The sequence below is a fragment of the Chaetura pelagica genome, unplaced genomic scaffold (assembly GCF_000747805.2).
Source record: "Chaetura pelagica isolate M959 unplaced genomic scaffold, ChaPel_1.0 scaffold865, whole genome shotgun sequence".
Classification (NCBI taxonomy): Eukaryota; Metazoa; Chordata; class Aves; order Apodiformes; family Apodidae; genus Chaetura; species Chaetura pelagica.
The window spans coordinates 148,840-171,331 of NW_009953298.1; the positions used below are offsets into that span (position 1 = coordinate 148,840).

Consider the following 22,492-nt stretch of genomic DNA (forward strand, 5'->3'; position numbering starts at 1 on the left):
TCCAGGGGAAAGATCCAGCTGGACAGGGAAGTTCACCCTGGTGGGCATTCCCTGGCTCCAGGACCACTGGGCACAGATGTTGAAGTGAATGTGGAACCACCAAGCATTAAGCTCCTGCTGAGACTCATTGTTTGGGAAGGTGTTTTAAAGGGTTGTCTCAGTGGTAGCTTTGAAGAAGACTGAATTGTCCCCTCAAAGGAGTGTGATGAGACTGTTCTGAGCCCAAAGGTTTTGCTGAAGGGGTAAAAAAGGTGCCAGGAAGGAAAGAAAATGCTCAGGACACTGGAGAGGGTGTGTTGCCTGGAAAGCTGAGATGACATCTGTGAGCTCAGCTGTGGTCACCTGGCTCCTGCAGCCAAGATCCTTGGAGTTCCCACCTTCCTTGGGTCTTGAGGATCATTTCCCTCCATCTAGTGATAGTTTGACCTTTTTTTCCATCAGTTCCTGGAAGCTTGGTGCTTGGCCATGGGGCACATCAAACCACTCATCATTTGGGGCAGTGGTTCTTTTAATTGTAGACATTCCCATGACTCACCAGTGCCTTCTTGGGGAGGTTGGAGTGGAGCAAAGTGGACACTGGAGAGCAGAATAAATAGGATGCAGCAGAAATGGGGACAGAGTTTCAGCAGGGCCTGTAGGGACAGGGCAAGGGGAGATGGTTTGAAGCTGGAAGAAGGGAAGGTCAGACTAGATGTAAGGAAGAAATGTTCTGCACTGAGGGTGGCTGCCCAGAGATGCCCCATCCCTGGAAACATTCAAGGTCAGGTTGGATGGAGCTCTGAGCAACCTGGTGGGGTTGAAATGTCCCTGCTCACTGCAGGGGGTTGGAGTAGATGAGCTTTTAAGGCCCCTTCCCACCCAAACCATGCCCCAATTCTTTAAAAAGGGAGCTGGTGAGGAGCCCAGTGACTGGAACTTCATGGTGGCAATCCCTGCTGGTCCCCATGGTCCCATTTTTCTCCAGGCTATCAAAACCCTTCCTATCCATGCTCAGGGGGCCCAGCAGATGCTCTGTGGCCCTTGGCTGCCCTGCCAGCACCCACTGGGGACCTGTGGCTCCTGCCCCCCCGGTGGTGAGGGAGCGGCAGCCAAGATCCTTGGAGTTCCCACCTTCCTTGGGTCTTGAGGATCATTTCCCTCCATCTAGTGATAGTTTTATCTTTTTTTCCATCAGTTCCTGGAAGCTTGGTGCTTGGCCATGGGGCACATCAAACCACTCATCATTTGGGGCAGTGGTTCTTTTAATTGTAGACATTCCCATGACTCACCAGTGCCTTCTTGGGGAGGTTGGAGTGGAGCAAAGTGGACACTGGAGAGCAGAATAAATAGGATGCAGCAGAAATGGGGACAGAGTTTCAGCAGGGCCTGTAGGGACAGGGCAAGGGGAGATGGTTTGAAGCTGGAAGAAGGGAAGGTCAGACTAGATGTAAGGAAGAAATGTTCTGCACTGAGGGTGGCTGCCCAGAGATGCCCCATCCCTGGAAACATTCAAGGTCAGGTTGGATGGAGCTCTGAGCAACCTGGTGGGGTTGAAATGTCCCTGCTCACTGCAGGGGGTTGGAGTAGATGAGCTTTTAAGGCCCCTTCCCACCCAAACCATGCCCCAATTCTTTAAAAAGGGAGCTGGTGAGGAGCCCAGTGACTGGAACTTCATGGTGGCAATCCCTGCTGGTCCCCATGGTCCCATTTTTCTCCAGGCTATCAAAACCCTTCCTATCCATGCTCAGGGGGCCCAGCAGATGCTCTGTGGCCCTTGGCTGCCCTGCCAGCACCCACTGGTGACCTGTGGCTCTTGCCCCCCAGGTGGTGAGGGAGCGACTGCTGTGCCACTCCATAGTGGGCAACAAGGGAGGGAAGGTGAAGATCATGCAGGTGGATGTCAGCTGTGAGTTTGTGGCTCCTGTTCTGCAGATCTCCTCCACAGACATCACCTTCCGGGTGGAGAAAGTGAGTCTTTGGATTGTTCCTGGCCTTTCCCAGCTTGGCTGGGGGCTCAGCACCTGGTGGGAGGGTGTGTTTGTGTTCACAGAAGTTAAACAGCTGCTCCAAGTCCATGGGGTGGTGATTTAAGCAGGGCCAAGCTTGAGCATTAACACTGAGATCATCATTTCTGGGCTTGGGGACACTCTGAGGTGTTTAGGTGGCCCCGTGTGGGTGTCCAAAGCTGACCTTGGGCTCCTGCAGGCCCTCTGCTCCAGGCCAAATCCTGCTTGCTTTTCTCCTCTGGACACCCTCACTGCTTTCCTGGGGCTACTGGAGCTGAGATGGTTAGAAGAAGTCACTGGATGTCCTTGCAAAATGTCCTGGCCAAGAGAGGCTGCAAAACTGGAGGCAAAGGGTCTGGCTTCACCTTCTGGTTTTCATCTCCAGCTGCCTCCTCTGAGGGTGCTGTGCCCTCAGCTGTACACCAGGCTGTTTGCCTGTGGTTTCTAAAGGTGAAGAACATCTGGTTGACTTAGAGAAAACCCTCCCAGAAGGGTGGAAACCACTGAAAAGAAAACTAAGCTTGGAAAACTTGAAATACATTGGAAGGGGATGGAGGTCCATGGCCACTTCAGGTGTTTTTTTGCCTTGTCTCCTGTTCATGTAGCACCCAAGTGATGTCCTAACTCTTCAGTACAAGCCTCTTTCTTTAAAGAACATCTCCTCCCTGCCACTCAGTGTTGTCCTGGTCTTGGAGCAACCCTTCTTCATCTGCAGTGCAGACCAGCAGCCCTTCCCTGCAGATGTTCAGGTGAGCAGCTTTGGACCTCCCTGCTGGGGTGGGGTTGAAGAGGGAGGAGTGTGGTGGTCGTTCTGCCTGGAGGTCCTCCTAGTGGAGAAGTTTATTCTTCAGGGTCAGCAGGAGATCCTCCTGAACTCAGGTTTGAAACAAGGGGCTGAAGGAAATCAAATGTCATCTGAGCTGAGGAGGTAGGACCTGGCTCTAGGACAGGAGGAGAGAGGAGCAGGTAACTCTGGGCAAGCCAAAGGTGTCTCTTGGAAGCCCTCCAAGCTCTCCAGGTAACCTCAAGAGCTGCTCACTCCCCACCAGGGCAGCCCTGCCTTCAGGAGGGCTGAGGATGCTCTTCCAGCTCTGCCTGGCACCTGCCCCATTGGTGGTGGGAAATGCTGGACCTGGACTCTGCTGAACACCTGGTGGCCACCACTTCTGTGCCATGGCAGTGGAAGAGCCCCTGCACGTGTCCTCACGTGTGCTGTGAGGACAAAGGGGTTCCTCTAGGGTCAGGACACAGGGTCCTGGTTGGCTTTGTGGGTCCAGAGTTCAGGAGGACAATATCTGCCTCCTCCTTGCAGTGATGGAGAGTGCAGTGCCAGGAGGTTCTCAGGCAGGGGTGCCTGGTGCTCCCAGTCAGGTGCACACAGAAGGACATGATGAGCTACCCTGGGGTCACAACTTGGAACATTCTCACCTTTCATTCTGTAAGACCTTGGGGCTTCAGCACCTGCTGATGGATGCTCTTCATCTCCTTGCAGCCCATGAAGCTGGAGGTAGGGGAGGAACTTCACCTCTCCATCAGTTTTAACCCTGCTTATGAAGAGGACTTGAATATCCGGGTGGTGGAGAAGGCTCTGAAGATCCAGTTTCTTGAGCACCCTCATCAGGAGCAGGTCACCCTGAGGGGAGAAGTCTATTTCCCAAACCTCCAGATCCCAACCACCACCCTGGACTTTGGCTGCATCTTGAACGACACGGAGGAGGAACGTTGTGTGGAGATGACCAACTGCAGCCCCCTGCCTGTCCTGTACCACTGGTCCTTCCTGACAGACAGCCACAGCAGCTCCATGAGGTAGCCACCCCTTTACCCTCTCCTTCAACCTCTTCTCCTTCCTGGTGTCCCCTCTGGACTTGGCAAAGAGGCTGTTTGCTTGGGATCTGACCCAAGCTTCCCCTCGTGGGAACACCCACCAGCTGTGCTCAGGCTTAGATCCTCAGGGAATAGGTGACCTCCACCACCAGGATGCTAGGAAGGAGACAATGTTCTCCCCCCCAGGCTGGAGCTGTAGATGCTACCAACATTTTTTTTTGCATCATCTAGAGTCCTGCTTCATTCCTGCAAGGCCATGCATAGCACTGGGTCAAGCAGATAAGGTGACCTCTTGTCCTTCCCTGCCAACCCTGGTTGTCCTCATTTCATCCTGAGAACATGCACAGACCCTGCCACTGGAGCCACATCCTGCTGTCCCAGGCTCTTCCTGCTTTGAAACCCTTACTGGGCTTTACTGGGCAGGAGGGTGGGTGTGGGAAGCTGCTTGCTCAGCCCTTGGTGGCCTGGACAAACCCCACCTTGGTGAAGTGAGTTTCCATCTGTCAAACTGCACATCATGGTCCAAAACCAGCTCTTCAGTGGGTTGCAGTGAAACAGCAGGTTCTGCTGCAGCTCCAGGTTCTTGGTGGGAACCACAAGCATCCTTGGGGAGCAGGACCATCCAGTGCTGGCCTGTGCTTGCCAAGCACAAGAGCAATCTTGGGGTTGTGCTGGAGAACATCTAGACTCATAGAATGGCTGGGGTTGGAAGGGACCTTCAAGATCATCTAGATCCAAGACATGAACATGTTGATATGAAGATCTGTGAGCACTTTTCTAGTTGTTCTTCCCTCTTTGGCCTCTCTGGGGGGTCCAAAAGTCTCATCTGGGCAATTTTTAATGACAGTAGCAAATGGTTTTTCCATCATGCCCCAGGAAACCAGGCAGAGTTGAATCATTGGGCATCCAAGTGCTGCTGTGACAAATCATGGAGCTCATCAATAGATGGTTGTGTGCAGGGAACTGGGATCTGGCTCAGAGAAGATGACCTATTGGGAGCTGGAAATGAGCTGTGAGGAGGCCTTGGGGGAGCAGACCTGGGCACTGGGGTGACCAGTTCCCCCCCCTGGGACTTGCCCAGTAGCACCAAGCCTTGAGTTGGGGCCCTTGATGCAGGAGGGCAGAGCCAGGAATGCAGAGGCAAGGAGGGAGGTGGGCAGGGAGTGGGGAGCAGAGCTGGATGCTTTGTTTGGAGTCCCCTGTCATCTCCTGGCAAATTAAATGAGAGTTTAATTACAAGCTAAAGGGAAAACCTAATTTTGATGAGAGAACAATGCATATATTGGATCATAACAGAGAAACAAGCACATCACAGCCAAGCCTGGGTGGGCTTCATTTCCTCTGGGGCCACTTGTTGGCCACTTGGCTTTTCATCTTCACTGTTGGGCTGGTTTTTGGGGGTGTTTTATTTTAAGACTGAATGGAGGGGTTGGGAAATGTGGCTGCTGAATCAGGTTCCCCCCCTTTTTAATGACCCTGTCTCCACCTCCGTGGGTCTGGCTGGACCCGACCCTGTGGGTTCTCCTGCTTCCAAAGCTCTGCTGAGCTTTGGAGGGTCCTGAGCACCTGGCAGGAGGGATCAGCCTCTTCTCCAAAGGGTTTGGCATCACCCTTTGCTGGCTCCTGAGCACTGTGGCCACCACGACAGCTCCTGCTCTGCTCTGCATGGTAATGAAGCAGTAAATTCTCTCTGCGGGTCCATCAGCAGCCGCTCGGGTGATGCTCAGTGGCAGAGCTGGCAATGGAGATGGTCTCCAAGCTATTAACACCTCAAATGACTCATGAAAAGCCCTGCCAGAAGGGCAGCATGTCAGCTAGTCCTTCTGGTGCCCACCAAGCACTGTTGATGTTCCAAATGATCAACTCAGGCTGACGTGGAGGGAATCGAGCGTCAGGGCTCAGGAAGGTTGAGATCAGTGGGATTTCTCCACCCAGTCCTGCTGGAACCTGTCACCAGGGACTCTCAGCATCCATCAGACACACACGTTTCTTTGGGGCAGGAAAGAAGAAGGTTTCTTTGCCTGGACAAGACTCTTTGTGCTTAGAACTTTGGGGTTTTTTCCCTGGTGTTTGATCCTCCCGACCCTGGAGTCGCTGCTGCGACTTTGAGCAGAGAGGTTGGATCTGAAACATGGTCCAGCTGTGGCTTTGGGGCTGGGCATGCCCAACTGAAAGCCAACCCATGGCCCTTCCCTGGCACTGCTGGGCCATCAGTCTCTTGTGGTTACTCTTCTTCTAGTCCTATGTGGTTAGAAACAAGCTGAGAAGAGTCTCTCCTCACCTCTCGGACCTTGGGGAGCTGGAAGGTGGGTTGAACCTTTGCACCCAGATGTTTGGTGGGCTCTGGAAGGGCTCTCCAGGGTCTGCCAGCAGGAGAGAGCAGATATGGAGCCACATTCCAACATCTCATTTCTTCCCTTCAGGATTTCTTCCACATGGGTTGGTTTGTCCTCCTTCCTAAGGGCAGCATCCAGCTCCTCAGCTTTGGTTGGGGTTGCCATCCCATGGAAGACATTGAGGTCAAAGGATGTGGAAGGGTTTTCTTGCAGACCCAAACCCAGCTGTTCTCTGGAGTTTTCACCCTTCATTAAGGATCTTTGCCTTGTCATGGAAGGGACTTTGGACAAGAGCTTGTAGGGAGAGGACAAGGGGGAAGGGATTAAAACTGGAGGAGGGAGATTGAGGTGAGACATGAGGAGGAAATTGTTTGGTGTGAGGGTGGTGAGAGCCTGGCCCAGGTTGCCCAGGGAAGCTGTGGCTGCCCCATCCCTGGCAGTGTTGAAGGGCAGGTTGGATGGGGCTTGGAGCAGCCTGGGCAGGTGGGAGGTGTCCCTGCCCATGCAGGGGGTTGGATCTAGATGATCTTGAAGGTCCCTTCCAACCCAAACCAGTCTGGGATTCCTGAGCACCCAGGGCACAGAGTGGGATCCCAGTTCCATTCCAAACACCCTCCTCCTCCCTACAGGTGCTGCACTGCCTGGGTGGCTCCTGCCACCTCTGGGCTGCTCCTCCAGGCCCATCTCTGCCAAGTGTCACTGCTTCTGAAACAAAACATGGATAGTTCCCTTTTCCTTCTCTTGAGGCTGGTGGGAGAAGCTCTCTGGGGCAGTTGGGCTGAGCAAGAGCATTGACTGGGGAGCTGCTGCTGTCACTTCCACTTTGTGTCTCCAGCAGAACTCTGAGGGCAGGAGCTGTCAGGTGGGATCTGGGTGGCAGGATGAGCTGTTTACTCCTGTCTATTTGCTGACCTGATGTCACTGCTGGTGGCAACAAGGAGTGAGGGGACATCATCCTTCCAGACCTTGTTGATCTGAAGCTCTCCAGCTGTTTCTCACCCTTTTCCTGCATCAAACAACTTTCCTTCAGGGAAAAATCCATCAGAAGCTGCTGGAATCTCTCTGGCCTTTCCAGTATCACTCTGCTCTTTGCTCCTAGGAGGAGGAGTTCAAGCCAAGCTGGAATTCATCCAGTTTGCAAGTGGTTTTGGGTGTAAATCTGCACTGGGGGATTTTTGGTGCTGGTTCCTTCCAGTCCAAGGTGGAGAAGTGATGGAGAGCCCAGTGTTCCTGCTGCTCCCACCTTCAGTCCTGAACTGGCTGAAGCCAAGACAAGGATTTGAAGCAAAAACCCTTCCAGACCATGGGGGGTTTTGTCCTGTGTGAATCTGGGCTCACAAGACAGTGAAACTGGTGCTTGTCCTTCTGCACAAGCCCCTTGAGGGGCTGATGTTGGGCTGATGGGTGAGTTTGGGGTGGGTTTCAGTTCCAGATCTTCCAGATCTGCTTTCAGGTAGACAAGCAGAGAACCAGGCAGGGAGATGTTTCCCAAAAAGATCAGCATGGGATCCCACTAAAAGGGTGGGATCTGCCCAGTGGGTTTGGCCCCCAATGGGTTCTTTGGCCACAGCCACCAGCTCCATGTGTTCCAGGTGAGGAGGTTCTCCATGCTGGGATGGGCTGCAGCTCCAGGTGGTGGGAAGGAAGGGGAGGTTTCTGTGTTCACTGTTGTCAAAACTGAACCCTAGGCAGGGATGGGCCTGACCACCTGGTGACAAGGCCTTGCTAAGTCCCAGGGAGGTGCAGGTCCTTGGTTTTACCAGCTCCCAGTGGGACCTTCACACAAAACCAGTTTGCACAGCTCTGCGACCAGACCCATCCCAGTGGAGCAGCTGGAAAAGCACTTGGGAGCACTGGGAGCTCCTTGCCCAGTGACCCCACAGCCCCAGGATGGGGTCTGCAGAGCATCTGCTTCCTCAGCTGGAGCCTGCCAAGCCTGTGCCTCCTCCCAAAGGCAGGAGCAGGGGCCCCAGCTGAGCCCTGCAGTCCCACCAGCACCCAAGGGACCTTGGGTTGGGCTTGGCCAGGGTTGGGCAACCTGAGGTGCCCTGATCTTTCTGCTCAGCCTCACCTGGGGGTTGGAGCAAGGACACCAGCTCCGAGTGGTGTCTGTCAGAGCTGGGCAGCAGGGATGGCCCTGCTGGTCTGCACTGGGTGCCCTCAGCTCCAGGAACAGGTCCCATCAGCTGTGGGGAGCCAAGCACCCCCAGAAGCTCAGGGGGGCTGAGGACGTTCAGCTGCTCACGGGGCACGTGTCAGTCCCTCAGGATCAGAGCCTTCTTGAAGCCCCCAGCTCTGCAGGCACCAGGAGCTCCCAGGAGCAGGGGGACAGCACTGGGAGGTGCACTTGGGGCACCTGGAATATGGGGGGAGGGTCCCCACTCACTTGAGAAGCCTCCGCCGAGCAGGCAGGTCAAAGGCTGTGTCCTCCAGGGGACCTGAGGCCAGGACCTTCTGCTGCTCCAGGGCATGTTCCTCCATCAGCATCTGCTCCATCTCCATCTGCAGCAGAGTGTCCAACTGAGGAGAGACAGTGTCTGGCTAGGAAAGGTCCTTCCTGAGGGACAGGCTTGTCTCTGGAAGAGGATCCCACCCTGCTCTGCTGGGGACAGGTCATGGGCTCCTCCTGCCTCACTGCTCAGTGTCTGTGACACCTTCTGCTCTCCTAGACCTCATCTGAAAGGAAATTAACTCCAGCATCCTCACCAGGGTGACCCTGGGCAGTCCCATCCTGGCTCTGCCCCACTTCATGGTGCCTACCTCCTGCCAGGGGACCCCTCCAGGCTCCCCTCTCTTCTCCTGCAGGTCTATGTCCAAACTTCCTTGCTCTTGCAGGTTCAGTCCTCCAGCACCTAAGTTTTTCCTGGAATTCCAAGCCCTGAAGGAGGAGGGAACTTGGTCAGAGCTCCCAGGACCTGCAGGGAGCAGGGATGGGGGTGCAGAGGAGTCAGCTGAAGCCTTGGGAGAAGTGGAGGATCCTGGTCAAGAGCCAGCAGATGCAGATGCCTCTCTGGAAGCTAAGGTAGATGATCTTGTGTCCACCTCCCTGTGCCCTGCACACTGGGAACAGGAGCAGGGGCAGAGCCAGCAGGAGGGCACAGGGCTCCTGGGGAGGGAGAAACAGGATGGAAGCTCATTCAGATCCCACTGGTCTGGGGTGGATTGGGGATTTTTGTTTGTTTGGTTGGGGTTTTTATAACATTAAATTAGGGCCACGGAGATGATCCCAGGGCTGGAGCAGCTCTGCTCTGGGGACAGGCTGGGAGAGTTGGGGTGTTCAGCCTGGAGAGGAGAAGGCTCCAGGGAGACCTTAGAGCAGCTTCCAGTGCCTGAAGGGGCTCCAGGAGAGCTGGGGAAGTGCAGATGGAGCCTGTGTCTCATCTGTGGGTGGGTTTGGACCCCTGTTCCACTGGTGGCATGGAGGTTTTGCATCCAGGTCCCATCTCAGCTGCCCTTGTCTTCATGAGGTGGTGGAGCCTGCAGCAAGGAGGTCTCACCCAGACCAACCAGTTGCTCACTGCAGCCCCTGGGGCTTGTTTTCCAGCCACTGTCACCCACTGCTGCAGAGGTGGAAGGGGCTGCAGGGACAGAAGGTGCTGCAGAGGTGGAACGTGCTGCAGAAACAGAAGGTCCTGCAGAAGCAGAAGGAGCTGCAGAAACAGAAGGTCCTCCAGAGGTGGAATGTGCTGCAGAAACAGTAGGTCCTGCAGAGGTGGAAGGTCCTGCAGAGACAGAAGGGGCTGCAGAGACAGAAGGGGCTGCAGAGGTGGAAGGTCCTTCAAAGGTGGAAGGTCCTGCAGAGGTGGAAGGTGAAGTGAGGATCAAGCAATTGATGCAGTTCATGGAGACAGAGCCCCTGGCTTTGGGAGTGGAGGAGGTAAGTTGGAACCTCTCTCACTCCTATGGTTCCATAGCCCCCAGTCCCCCTTGGTGGCCCTTGGCACTGCCCAGAGTGGCCTCATAACCCCCTGAGGACACCACTTGGTGCTGCTGGAGCAACTGGTCATTGGAAAGGCTGGGCAGGACGTGGTTGACCAAGGGGGTTACCTGTCCAGCACCAATGGAGGGCATTCTTCAGCAATCCAGTGGTTGGCAGGGAAGTTCTGCAGGAGGTTCTGGTGGAGCACCTTGGGAGGGAGCAGCAGAGGAAGCAGAGCCAGGCTGGAGTCCTTCCCCACCTCAAATCTCTTGTTTCTCCAAAAAAGGGCTTCTTAAAGTCAAGTTCTGCAGCAGAGAGAACTTCCTGCTGCCAGGAGACCTCCCAAATGACTTCCATGTAGCCTGTTAATTAATCCATTCATTAGTGAGTGTGGGAGAAGATGTTCCCCATGGTTCCTCCACCAGGAAGAGTAACAGATGCAGGAGGAGATCCAGATGATTGTGCCTGGGCTTTGAGGAAGGGGCCCCTCCAGCCATGGTGGTTCTTCTGCATCCCACCTGGGTGCTCAACATCTCCCCTCCCTGCAGGTGTTTGACATCCTGCCCCTCTATGGGGAGCTGCAGCCAGGCCAGAGCCAGCAGGTCACCTTCACCTTCTTTGGCCACACCAACATCGTGGCCCGTGTCCTGGCCCTCTGCAGGGTGGAGGGAGGTCCCACCTACCAGGTGCTGCTGACTGGAGAAGCTTCACTCATCAACTACCTCCTGGACATCAGGGAGATCGACTGTGGGGTGCAGGTACTTCTCTTGGCTGAGGTCCTCAAAACCCAGCACTGGTGGGTTGCTGCCCACCAGGGTCTTGGGCTCCCTCCTCTCCACGAGCTGCTTTGGCAGCTTCATGGCTTGGAAGCACCACCCTGGAGTGATGGGTCCTGCATCCAAGCTGGTTTTTCATGGCCATCTCTGCCCTACCCAAAGCTGGGGGTTCCTTCTCTTCAAGTCTCCTGGGGATCCCAGCAGTGGTGGGAGGGACCTGGCCCAAGCCTTCCACCCCCTGAGCCACCCCTAGAGCCTGAGGTCCAAGGAGATGCTCTTTGAATGCTCTTCATTCACCAACAAACCACACCAGGGAGGACATGACCTTGGGTTTCCAGTCCCTGCAGCTGGAGAGAATGTCCCAGAATGGTCCCTGCTTTGCTCCTGCTCCCTCCAAACCCCCCCAGATGCTTCCAGCTGTTGGCCCTGGGTGTGTTGCATTGTCCATCTCCCCCTCCTGCTGCCCCTTAGATGCAGGTACCTTTTCTTCTGCAAGGTCTTGATGCCTCCTCCCTGTTCCAGGCAGTTGGGAGGTGACACCAGAAAGCACAGGGGCCTCGTGTCCTCTTTGGGGTGTGTCTTGCTGATCTTCCCAGGGTTGTCACTGCCCCTCTGCCAGAAAGATCTGCTCCCATGGAGGACTAAGAGGTCTCTTGTGGTTGGATGAACTCCAAGTCAAGTGCTTGTGTCCTCAGCAGCCCCACCTCCTGCATCCTGTTCATTCCCAGTGGAAGCAGGAGGAGATGGCCAACATCAAGACCTGTCTCCATAACTTCCTGCTCCTCTCTTCCTCCTTCCAGCTGTTTCATGAAGTCCTGGAAGCAGAGCTCACCCTGAGGAACAGTGGGAAGGTGGGATTCACCTACGTGGTGCTGAGCCCCCCTGGCCCAGCCCCTGCAGACACAGCCCTGCCTGGTGTCCCCCTGGTCCTGCCCAGCTCCGTGAGTACCAGGCTGGGACAAAGTGAGCAGCTCTGGCCCTTCAGCAGGTGGCCCAGGAGAGGCTTTCTGGGGGGGAGGAAAGGGAGAAAAACCAGGATAAAACCCCCACAAGCAACCAGGAGGGACAGGTTGTGAGCAGCTGCTGTGGGGACAAGGAAGGGTGGTCCTACTGGCCCTTCTCAGTGGCCTCTGCCAGCTCTAACCTGAGACTTCAATCCTCTCTTGCTTGGGTTTGAAGCTCCTTGGCCAGAACCTCAATACCCTGGAGAAGTTTCTTCCCCCAGAGGGTTGTCAGGCCCTGGGCTGGAGTCCCCTGGAGGGGTTTCAGAGCCCTGGAGATGTGGAGCTGAGGAACATGGGGCAGTGGTGGCCTTGGTGCTGGGTTAATGGACTTGGTGATCTCAAAGGGCTTTTCCAACCCAAATAATACTGGGATGCTCAACTGTACCAGCCCCTGTGGGGCAGGGAGGAGCAGGGCTGGAACAGCAAGGAGAGGACCTTCCATCCCACCTCCCAGCTGCTCAGCTCTGCATGGATGGCTTGGAGCTGGAGCAGCATTCTTGTCCATGTCCTTCTGCAATGGGAAGAGGAAGCCCAGTGGCTCTGGGGTGTCCTGGTGCTGGTCTCCTGGGAGGGCTGATACTGGTGCCCTCTTCCTGCCACCTCCTGCAGCTTCTTCTTGGGGCCTGGAGGGGAGCAGGGAGCCCTGTGTCCTGCAGAGGGCATGGTCAGGCTTTGTCCTGTCACCCTGGGTTTGCCCTCAGCCTGGCTGGTGTCCAGTCCCATGGCTTGGACTTCTGGAAGCCCAGAGAGGAGGTGTCCTTTCCAGCAACACCTTCATCTCTGGTTCTTGTCCTACTCTAGAATTTCCAGAGGTGAATGTTTGCAGGTCACCATGAGTCTGGGTAGGTTCCTGCACCCTCCTGGTAACCATACAGGAGGAGATGTTTGCTTGGGGTCATTATAAGGGCTCAGGAACCAGCCTGGGAACCACTGGGGTGCTGGTCCTGCTGAGAGCTCAGGTGCTTCCTTCACCTGCCCCAGTTGTTGGGAAAAGAGCTTTTCTTTAGCTTGGTCTGTCATCTGGGCCATCCCCCCACCAACCCCTCTGTGGTTGCATCTTCTCCCTCTTCTGTGCTCTGCAGGGTTACCTTGGACCTGGCAAGGAGCAAGTGCTGAGGGTCTATTACTTGCCAGGAGTGCCTGGAGTCTTCTGCAGGACTTTCCAGATCCAAGTGGGTCACCTGGAACCAGAAGAAATCTCCCTGAAAGGAGAGGGGAGCTTTCCCAGGATCTGCTTGGATCTACCTAGGAACATCCAAGGTGAGCACTGTCTGATTCTCAGGGTGGTGGGGCTGGTTTTACCCCCAGGTTGCATGTCCATAGGGCACCTCCTTCCACCCTGCAAAGTTTCAGGGCTCTCAGACCACCCCTCAACCCTCTGGTTCCTCCTTGAGTCTCCAGCAGGCAAGTCCACATGGGCTTGGCCTGAGGAACCACCCTACAGAGCTGGTCAGCACGTCTGTTGGAGACCTGGGAAGGTGATGGTGGGGCAGAAAAACTTGGGAAGCTGTGATGGTGGGTTGGATTTGCAGCAGGTGGCAGGGGGTGAGATGTTCCTGGGTGGGGTGAGAGGGAACATCAGGGTTGAGAGAGGAGCAGCAGCAGCAGCCACTTCCCATGGGTCACTTGAGGAGTTTCCTGCTGGGAGGGACCAAGGTTGGGACTTCCCCTGGGGTTGCTGTAGCTGGGGATGTTTTCTCTCTCCAGGGAATGAAAAATATGAGAAGGTCCTCCTGGAGGCAAAACAGAAGATGGAAAAAGACAGGCAGAGAGATGCAGCAGATGCTCCAGGGGAGGCTGTGGCCACAGGGCCACCCGTGGACAGCTCAGACCCCATGGTGAGCCCCTTGCTGTGCCCCCTGGTCCCCTTGCACCCCACAGCAGGTGCCCTGGTGGCACTTGGGACCTCCCTGCCTGCAGCTGCCCATGATCCTGCAGCAGCTCAGCGTGGCCTCAGGGTTGGTCACTGCTGGTAGTTGTCCCTCCTGGAGATACAGGAGCTTCTTGACTGCCCCAGGGAGAGATCCTGAAGACCACGTTGATGTGATTGCATTGATGGCACTTTGTGATGGAGATGCAGGTCATGGTTGGGCTATTTGTGGCCCACAACCCAAGCCCTTCCAGGCTGACAGAGCTTAAGAGCAGCAGGGACTGTGCTGGCTCTGGTCTTCTCCAAGAGGCACCAGCTTTGTTGTGGTTCTCTTCTGGAAAGAGCTTTTCTCCAAGCTGCTTGGGCACTGGCTGCAGACAGGCAGATATTTGGAGCCCTGGGAGGTTCCTGGCTTGTCTGGCTGGCCAGATCAGCTTTTAGAAGAGTGACTGGGCTGGTGAGGATGCTGGAGTTAATTTCCTTTCAGATGAGGTCTAGGAGAGCAGAAGGTGTCACAGACACTGAGCAGTGAGGCAGGAGGAGCCCATGACCTGTCCCCAGCAGAGCAGGGTGGGATCCTCTTCCAGAGACAAGCCTGTCCCTCAGGAAGGACCTTTCCTAGCCAGACACTGTCTCTCCTCAGTTGGACACTCTGCTGCAGATGGAGATGGAGCAGATGCTGATGGAGGAACATGCCCTGGAGCAGCAGAAGGTCCTGGCCTCAGGTCCCCTGGAGGACACAGCCTTTGACCTGCCTGCTCGGCGGAGGCTTCTCAAGTGAGTGGGGACCCTCCCCCCATATTCCAGGTGCCCCAAGTGCACCTCCCAGTGCTGTCCCCCTGCTCCTGGGAGCTCCTGGTGCCTGCAGAGCTGGGGGCTTCAAGAAGGCTCTGATCCTGAGGGACTGACACGTGCCCCGTGAGCAGCTGAACGTCCTCAGCCCCCCTGAGCTTCTGGGGGTGCTTGGCTCCCCACAGCTGATGGGACCTGTTCCTGGAGCTGAGGGCACCCAGTGCAGACCAGCAGGGCCATCCCTGCTGCCCAGCTCTGACAGACACCACTCGGAGCTGGTGTCCTTGCTCCAACCCCCAGGTGAGGCTGAGCAGAAAGATCAGGGCACCTCAGGTTGCCCAACCCTGGCCAAGCCCAACCCAAGGTCCCTTGGGTGCTGGTGGGACTGCAGGGCTCAGCTGGGGCCCCTGCTCCTGCCTTTGGGAGGAGGCACAGGCTTGGCAGGCTCCAGCTGAGGAAGCAGATGCTCTGCAGACCCCATCCTGGGGCTGTGGGGTCACTGGGCAAGGAGCTCCCAGTGCTCCCAGGTGCTTTTCCAGCTGCTCCACTGGGGTGGGTCTGGTCGCAGAGCTGTGCAAACTGGTTTTGTGTGAAGGTCCCACTGGGAGCTGGTAAAACCAAGGACCTGCACCTCCCTGGGACTTAGCAAGGCCTTGTCACCAGGTGGTCAGGCCCATCCCTGCCTAGGGTTCAGTTTTGACTCAACAAGTTGACCAGTGAACGCAGAAACCTCCCCTTCCTTCCCACCTCCCACCACCTGGAGCTGCAGCCTCAGGCTGGGGTTTCAGGACTGTCCTTCCATCTGCTTGCAGAGCTCAGCTCCCTGAGTACCTCCTGGACTTTGGCCACGTTGTCCTTGGGAACACCCACAGCCACATGGTGAAGGTCACCAACACCGGGAGCTTCCCCGTGTCCTTCTGCGCCGACGGGCGCGTCCTGGGTGACACAGGTAACCAGGACTTCATCTCCTGGAGCTGGTCCCCAGGAGGTACCAGAAGGTGCTGCTGGGAGGGTGACAGAGCCCTGGGACAGGCTGCCCAGGAGAGGTTGTGGAGAGGATCCGTGTGGGATCTGCTGTAGGTGATGGAGGGTTGGACTAGATGATCTCCAGAGGTCCCTTCCAACCCGCTCTGTGACTCAAAGAGGTCCTGCACAGAGCTGCCAGCCAGGGCACCCGTGGGGGCCTGAACATGCTTGTGACACGTCCCACGTCCCACGTGTGTGTCTCAGCTGCTCTGTTTCCACCCGTGGAAGGTCTCAGCGTGGAGCTGGGTCGCGTGAGGAACCTGCCCCAAGGTGAGACCGAGACCTTCCAGGTGCGCTTCGACCCTCAGAGGGCCAACCAGCTGCTGGGAGAGGTGGACGTGCTCCTGCCCATCAAGGTACCACACTTGTGGGGGCAGGTGGCAGGTTGGGCACGGCAGCAGGAGGCACTTGAGCTCTCAGCTGGGTGTTCTGTCCTTCCCCAGGTCACAGGAGGCCCCACGTTTCACGTCCGCCTGCGTGCCCAGGTGGCCGAGCCATCCCTCTGCCTCTCCAGGAACAGGCTGGAGTTCTCCACTGTCCAGTGTGGGCAGTGTCTGGAGGAAACTGTCCAGCTCTGGAATCAGCTCCAGGTCCCTTGTAAATGGGTCATCACCATGAATGAAGCTGTGAAGAAGGTAAAGCACAGACAAGGTGGAACGGGCAGCTTCTCGGTTGGGTTGGCTTTGCTTCTTCTGGCCTTTCTGCCCCTGTGGTTGCCCAAGCACTTGGGCTACAGCTCATGGGAGGAAGGTTTTGAGGGTGCAGGGCAAGGCTGGTTCCTCTGGGCCTCTTCACTAGCTGGTGCTTCACTTCTCTGCCACCTTCACCCATTCCTCCTCCTCTGAGGACAGTGTCTCCCTACCTGCCCACCCCACCTGTGTGTTTTCCCTCCAGTTACAGTGGTGGCCGTGGCTGGTTGGGACGTGGGGGCTTCTCACCATGGTGCCAGCATCTCAGAGCGTGGCAGGAACCACACAGGTGTGTCCTTGCAGACCAAGGAGACCTCACCCCAACCTTATGTGTGTGCTCAGGTGGACAAACACTTGCCCGCCGTCGTGCGTCAGAAGCTGCTGCAGGAGCTGAAGGCCAAGCCTGGTGTCTTCTCAGCTGTGCCCTCAGCTGGGACCCTGGCTCCGAGACAGAAGTGCCAGCTGAGGGTCAGGTTTTCACCCACAGAAGAGGTGAGGTGGGCCCGTGTCACCCCCAGGAGGGCTGGCAGGGAGATGTAGTGACGAGAGCCCCAGGCAGGGAGGAGGAGATGAGTTCTACCTCCATGGGGAGCTTCCTGCAAGCCCTGAGCCCTCTGGGCCTCAGTTTCCCCTGGGGCACACTCCCCTGAGAGGGGCTGGCACAAGTCTGCCTGGTCCTCCTTGTCCTCCTCCATGCATGGGTGGATTTCATGGAATCCCAGACTGGTTCAGGTTGGGAGGGACCTTCAAGATCATCTAGATCCAACCCCCTGCATGGGCAGGGACACCTCCCACCAGCCCAGGCTGCTCCAAGCCCCATCCAACCTGCCCTTCAACACCTGGGTGGGCTCTGATGTTGGCCTGATGCAGCTGTGCCAGGGCTGTGTCTGGGAAACACTCCCCAGCTTTCATGTGGGTGTTGTTGGGTGAAAACATCTGATGGTCCATTTGAGATCCACCTGACACCCCAACGTCCAGTTCCACTTCACACCAGGATCCATCCCAGTTGCTCAGGTGCTGCAGCCCCTGCTCCAACTCAGTGCCTGCTTTCTCCTCCCCTCAGAGGCCCTGAGGACACCCCAACCTTGGGGGGAGCAAGGGTTGAATTGGAAGCCCTGTCCCCTGGGGCTTCATGGAGGAGTTCCTGCTCTTCTCTCTTTCCAGAGGTCCTACCGAAATGAGCTGAAGATCAACATCTGCCAGAGCAGACAGCAGCTCCAGCTGCAGGTTTTGGGACGTGGTGTGGAGCCACAGCTGGAGTTCAACCCCCCAGTGCTTGAGCTGGGACCTTTGCTGCCCTTGGGCCGTTGGGCAGAGGGGACAGTGGTGGTGAAGAACCCCTGTGAGTTCCCCATTGAGTTGTACTCCTTGGAGTTCGACCAGCAGTACCTTGCTGAGGAAGAGGTGAGGGGGAAGGTCCTGGTTCTCCTCTGCCTGCTCCCATAGCTTCAACCTTCCCCATCCCCAGGCTTGGGCCAAGGAGATGGAGGGAGAAGCCTGGTGGGATTTCATGGACATCCTGCTCTGCTGGCTGGGGCTTGGATGGTCTGTGGTTGGGGGGCAAGGAGTGAAGGAGAAGCCATCAGTTGGCTGAGGAGTCTGTTCATGGGGTGGAGGTGAAGGAACATCCTGGATCTGGCTTCTCTTCCCTGCACACCAGATGCTGAGGATGCTGAAGGACTATGATGGCCACAACACCTTGTTGCTGCCTCCACGTGCCCCGGGTGAGAAGCTGCCCCCAGAGGTCCTGGAGTATTGTCGGGACCAGAAGAAGCTGCAGGATGAGCAGACAAAGTCCAGGCCTGAGGGATCAACAGGCCAGGAGAGTGGTGAGGGTTTGACATTGGCTGTCCTGTGTGTGGAGACAGCAGGGACTCCAGCCCACCTGCCCTGAGCTCTCCACCATCTCTTCTTTCTCCATGGAAGGCCCAAGCAGCCACGTGTTCCCCAGCTGGCTGGAGGAACTCCAGGGTGAAAGTGTGTGGCTTTTAACCTTCAAGCTCAAATCTCCTACCTTGGACTGGGGAAGCCACTGGGGTATCTCCTTGTGTCCCTCAGCCACGAGTAGGACAGCAGGAGTTCTCCAGCCAGTAGAACATCACTAGATGTTTGATATTTGCTCCTTCCCAGCAACAAAAGCACAAGCTCAACATTTCCAGGAGGGTGGAGAAAGCCCAGACAGGCTTCTTGGTACCTTGGGAGTTTCTCCCCTTGGGAGATGTTCCCTCTTTTCCATGTGGCCATGGAAAGTGGGGAATGGCAAAGAGCAGATGGCCTGGCCCCCTTCACCCTGGTCTTCCCTCTCCATGTCCTTCCTCCTCAGCAGCCTCTGAAGATGTCCAGTCTCAGTCAGACCAAGGAGGAAAGCACTCTGCTGGGGTCATTCACACCACCTCATCCCATACCTCAATCATTCCCTCCTCCACCCATGAGGAAAGCCAGTCCAGCAAGGTGGATTCCAAATCTGAACTGGGAGAAGATGAGGAGGGAGGAGCTGAGAGAAGACACGGGACAGGTAATAACCTGAGGGTCTTCACCTGGTTTGTCTCTTGTGGCAAAATGGCCTCAGTAGAAGACATCAGTGTTGGCCTCCATCACTCCACTGCAGCCTGGTGCCCCCTTTGCTCCTGTAGACCCTGGGATCAGGGTGGTGGTGTTCCCACCTCAGGGTGCTGTGCTCTCTGCCCTAAGTGGCACTGCCAGCCCAGGTGGCTTTTGGTGACCTTCTAAGGGCAAAGGCAGGAGCTCTTTGTAAAAGCTGTGGTGGTGAGTGCAGAGCCCAGCCAGATCTCCTGGAGTCACATTCCTAAAGCATCCAGAAGCTGGATCATCTCTTGGTCCCCAAGTGGAGCCTCTCCCATGGGACTGCAAAGTGCCCAGCCCTGCGTGTCCCTGACCAGGAACCCAGGACCAAACTCCTGGGAGGACCATGTTGACAGTTGATGGAAGGAGACTTGGCCCAGTCCTTTTAGGAACTGCTGAGTGCCCATTCTGTCCTCTTTTTACCACCCCAGTTTACTACAATCTCCACCAGAACCTTTTCCCAGTAACCTTGGTGTTAGACCCTGATCTGCACAAGCCCAAGAGAAGGGTGTGAGGAGACCCTGAGCCTGATGCTGCTTTCAGCAGTCTCCTCTCCCAGGAGATGGATCAGGGGGGTGGGTCAGGCTCACAAGTAGGCTAGAAGGTGACTTTTCTACCCATGTCTGCCCAGCAGAACCTCAGCCAAGCACCACCAGCAGCAAGGAGAACACAGGAGAGGTGGAAGAGAGCCCTGTCTGTAGGGCCATCGCCCGCCACCTCAGCAAGGTCCTCTCTGCTGAAGGACATGCAGCCCAGATCCAGAGGGGGATTGTCATCATTGTCCACGGGGCACCCAGGACAGGTAGGTGAGCTGAGAGGAGAGGGGGAAGCAGGAGACAACACAGCCTGGTGGACCAATGGTGCTTGGTTGGTCAGTTGAAGTGAGGAGAGCTGAGCCACCATCGTTCTGGGAGGTGGGACGGTCCCAGGCTGGTGCAAGGGGTGTGGATCATCTTGTGGCCACACAGCCAGGCTCCTTCCCTCATGGGACCACATTGCCTAGTGTCCATGTTGCCTTGTGGGAGCAGTCCCTAGCCTGTGGTGACCCCAAACCGTGCCCAGATGTTGCCTGAGGCAGGGCTGGCAAATGGTCTGAACGGTGGTGGGACAGGCTGAAAACCCTGGCCCAGGGTCGAGTTGACCACAGAGGATGAAGTCCTTGGCTGAAGATGAAGTGGGGGTGATCCACCTGGCTGTCTTGGCCCAGGGTTGAGGTGACCACAAAGGACAGAGCCCTCAGCTGAAGGTGAGGTGGAGATGACCCACCTGGCTCTGGGTGATGACACTTCTGACCACGCTCCCTCGTGGTTCCCTCTAAAGGGCCACTTTGCCTTCCAACTGTCCTCCAACCACTCGAGTCCCATTCGAGGGGCTTTTGCAGACCCTGTCCCTGAAATTGCCTCGGGTCCAAGTGTCAAGCAGGCAGGTTCCCTCTCTTCTTCCAAGGCAAGACCTCAGCAGCAGTTGCCCTGTCCAAGCGCTACGGTGCCGCCTGCTTGTCCATCGACGCCGTGGTGAGAGAAGCCATCTCAGACAGGAGCAGCCCAGCAGGGCTCCGTGCCCGGGAGCTCTGCATCAAGGCTGCCATGGAGCAGAGCCACAAGGACACAGAGGAGCCTGGTAAGGAGAAACATGCAACTTTTGGAAGCCCACCATGGGCTTCTGCTCGTTCCGGAGAAGCTGGGCAGACCCTTGGGGGGGGGCTTGAGGAGCACAGGTGTGGTGTGTAGGAATGCAGAGCTGCTTCATCTTTAGAGGCTCAGACAGAGACACTTGTGGTGCCCCAGGCTTCCCAGCTCAGGTTCCAGTTCCCAGGAGCAGTGAAGCCCACCTGTATTTTTCTCATGTCGTTCCTCAAAGCTGAACCCAGCTGGTTCCTCACGCACGTCAGGCAGAGCTGCTGCCCACTTTCCCGGAGAGAAAAACCCTCTGAAGTGGCTCATTAAGGACTAGATGACTTGACTTTGGAGTGTGGCTTCACACACATGAGAAGAAGGGAAGAATAAGCTCCCGGGGCAGTTGCCAGATGAAAGAGCCACTGCAGATGAGCTCTTTTCTCCAGAGCTTTCCCCAGATGCGCTGTCAGGTCGCGCAGCTCGTGCCCGTGGGGTTGGTTTCCACGTGAGGATGGAGGCTTTTTGGGAAGTTTATTGGCCACTTGGAGCTCTGCAGGGGCAGGAGGGGGAAGTTGTGCATTGCTCAGCTTTGAAGCTGGTTGGGTGGGGAGGGAAGAAGGGCCTGGGTTATCCTGAGTTATCCCGTGTTGAGCTCCGGAGGAGGTGGGTGAGGCAGCCCAGGGCAGGGCTTGGGTGTTGGTGTCCCTGGGAGGATGTGGGATGGGTGCAAGGAAAACCATCCCAGAGGACAAATCCAGGGGTTTGATCCACAGGAAAAGCTGCTGTGCAAATGGTGCTGCTCACTGTTTGTGAGGAGGGACAAAGGGATTGGCATTAAAAAGTCTTTGGCTTTAAACCCCAGGATCTGCTGGTGGGTTTGGTCCTGCTGATCAGAGAAGCAAGGGAAGAGCTGCTCCTGGAAGGCACCATCCCTGTGTCCAGGGAAGGGGCCTCCTTGCTCCTTTGAAGCATCCAGCCACCCACACCCCCTGTCCCCAGCCCTGCTGAGCCATCTGTCCCCTCAGCAGGTCAAGCTGCAGAGGTGTCCCTCAGCCAACAGCTGGGTGCTGAGGCCAAGCCCAGCCCATCCATGAGCCAGTCCAGCTCTGCAGAGAAGGGCAGCCAACAGTCCAGCAGCTCCAGGAGCAGAGTCAGCAGGAGGAGGTCAGAGGCACGTATGTTACTGGCCCACAAGCAGCACAGCACGGAGCCAAGAAGCTCCCAGGTGAAGCATCTGCTTAATGTTGGGACCTTTGTGTTGCTTTGGAGGATCACAGAACGGTTTGGGTGGGAAGGGAACCTTGAAAACTCATCCAGTCCCTGCAGTGAGCAGGGACATCTCCAACCAGCCCCGTCCAGCCTGCCCTGGAATGTTTGCAGGGCTGGGGCTTCTCCCACCTCTCTGGGCAACCAGTGTCTCACCACCCTCAGTGTAAAACGTTTCTTCCTTGTCTCTAAGTCTAAATTTCCCCCTTTTTAGTTGAAAACCATCTCCCCTGGTTCTATCACTCCAGGTCCTGTTCCAAGGGAAGGGGCTGCTTGCAGTGGGGGCCCTGTGTCATCCAGAGCCTGCTGCAGGCTGTGCAGGGCAGAGAGCCAGCTGGGCAGGCTGGGGACAGCTCAGGGTGGGCATGAGACCCTGTGCTCTGGCACAAAAGCTCTACTGGGTCTCCTGGTTTGGTGGCCAAGTGTCCTGGCTGACCTGGCTGCTGCACTGGGGGCTTGGGTTGCTGCTGGCCAAGGGGCAGACCCCCAGGGTGGTCCTCTGGAGCAGCTGGCCTGCATTCTGAGAGACCCCTGCAGTTGGAATTGTTCAGGGGTTGCCCAAGGGGTTGGTTTGAATGTTGCAGGACTCGTCGGGTTCCTACGTCATCTCCTCCACTCCCTGCGTCCCTGCCCAGCGGTGGCAGAGTGTGAGCAGCACAGAGGGAGAGCTGAGCTTCCTCAGCTGTGTGCTGCCCAAGGACCTGCTGCTCAGCATCCTCTCCAAAAGGCTGCAGGTACCTGGGGTGGGAGGATCTGACATGCTCCTGCTGAGCATCCTCCCCAAAAGGCTGCAGGTACCTGGGGTG

At 56.5% G+C, this 22,492-nt stretch overlaps 1 protein-coding gene across 1 annotated transcript in view; it reads left to right on the top strand.

The window, feature by feature from the left end:
- HYDIN (HYDIN, axonemal central pair apparatus protein) overlaps nucleotides 1-22,492 on the top strand; it is a 137,792-nt gene that overhangs the window by 78,816 nt on the left and 36,484 nt on the right. The window contains exons 21-41 of the mRNA XM_009997997.1: nucleotides 1,804-1,947; nucleotides 2,591-2,734; nucleotides 3,478-3,791; nucleotides 8,981-9,167; nucleotides 9,930-10,022; nucleotides 10,613-10,822; nucleotides 11,641-11,781; nucleotides 12,927-13,104; nucleotides 13,552-13,682; nucleotides 14,358-14,491; nucleotides 15,319-15,455; nucleotides 15,761-15,888; nucleotides 15,976-16,167; nucleotides 16,564-16,713; nucleotides 17,386-17,625; nucleotides 17,882-18,050; nucleotides 18,545-18,736; nucleotides 19,436-19,606; nucleotides 20,251-20,424; nucleotides 21,449-21,645; nucleotides 22,271-22,420. Coding sequence (XP_009996299.1) covers nucleotides 1,804-1,947; nucleotides 2,591-2,734; nucleotides 3,478-3,791; nucleotides 8,981-9,167; nucleotides 9,930-10,022; nucleotides 10,613-10,822; nucleotides 11,641-11,781; nucleotides 12,927-13,104; nucleotides 13,552-13,682; nucleotides 14,358-14,491; nucleotides 15,319-15,455; nucleotides 15,761-15,888; nucleotides 15,976-16,167; nucleotides 16,564-16,713; nucleotides 17,386-17,625; nucleotides 17,882-18,050; nucleotides 18,545-18,736; nucleotides 19,436-19,606; nucleotides 20,251-20,424; nucleotides 21,449-21,645; nucleotides 22,271-22,420 — 3,576 coding nt within the window. The remainder of the gene's footprint in view (nucleotides 1-1,803; nucleotides 1,948-2,590; nucleotides 2,735-3,477; nucleotides 3,792-8,980; nucleotides 9,168-9,929; nucleotides 10,023-10,612; nucleotides 10,823-11,640; nucleotides 11,782-12,926; nucleotides 13,105-13,551; nucleotides 13,683-14,357; nucleotides 14,492-15,318; nucleotides 15,456-15,760; nucleotides 15,889-15,975; nucleotides 16,168-16,563; nucleotides 16,714-17,385; nucleotides 17,626-17,881; nucleotides 18,051-18,544; nucleotides 18,737-19,435; nucleotides 19,607-20,250; nucleotides 20,425-21,448; nucleotides 21,646-22,270; nucleotides 22,421-22,492) is intronic.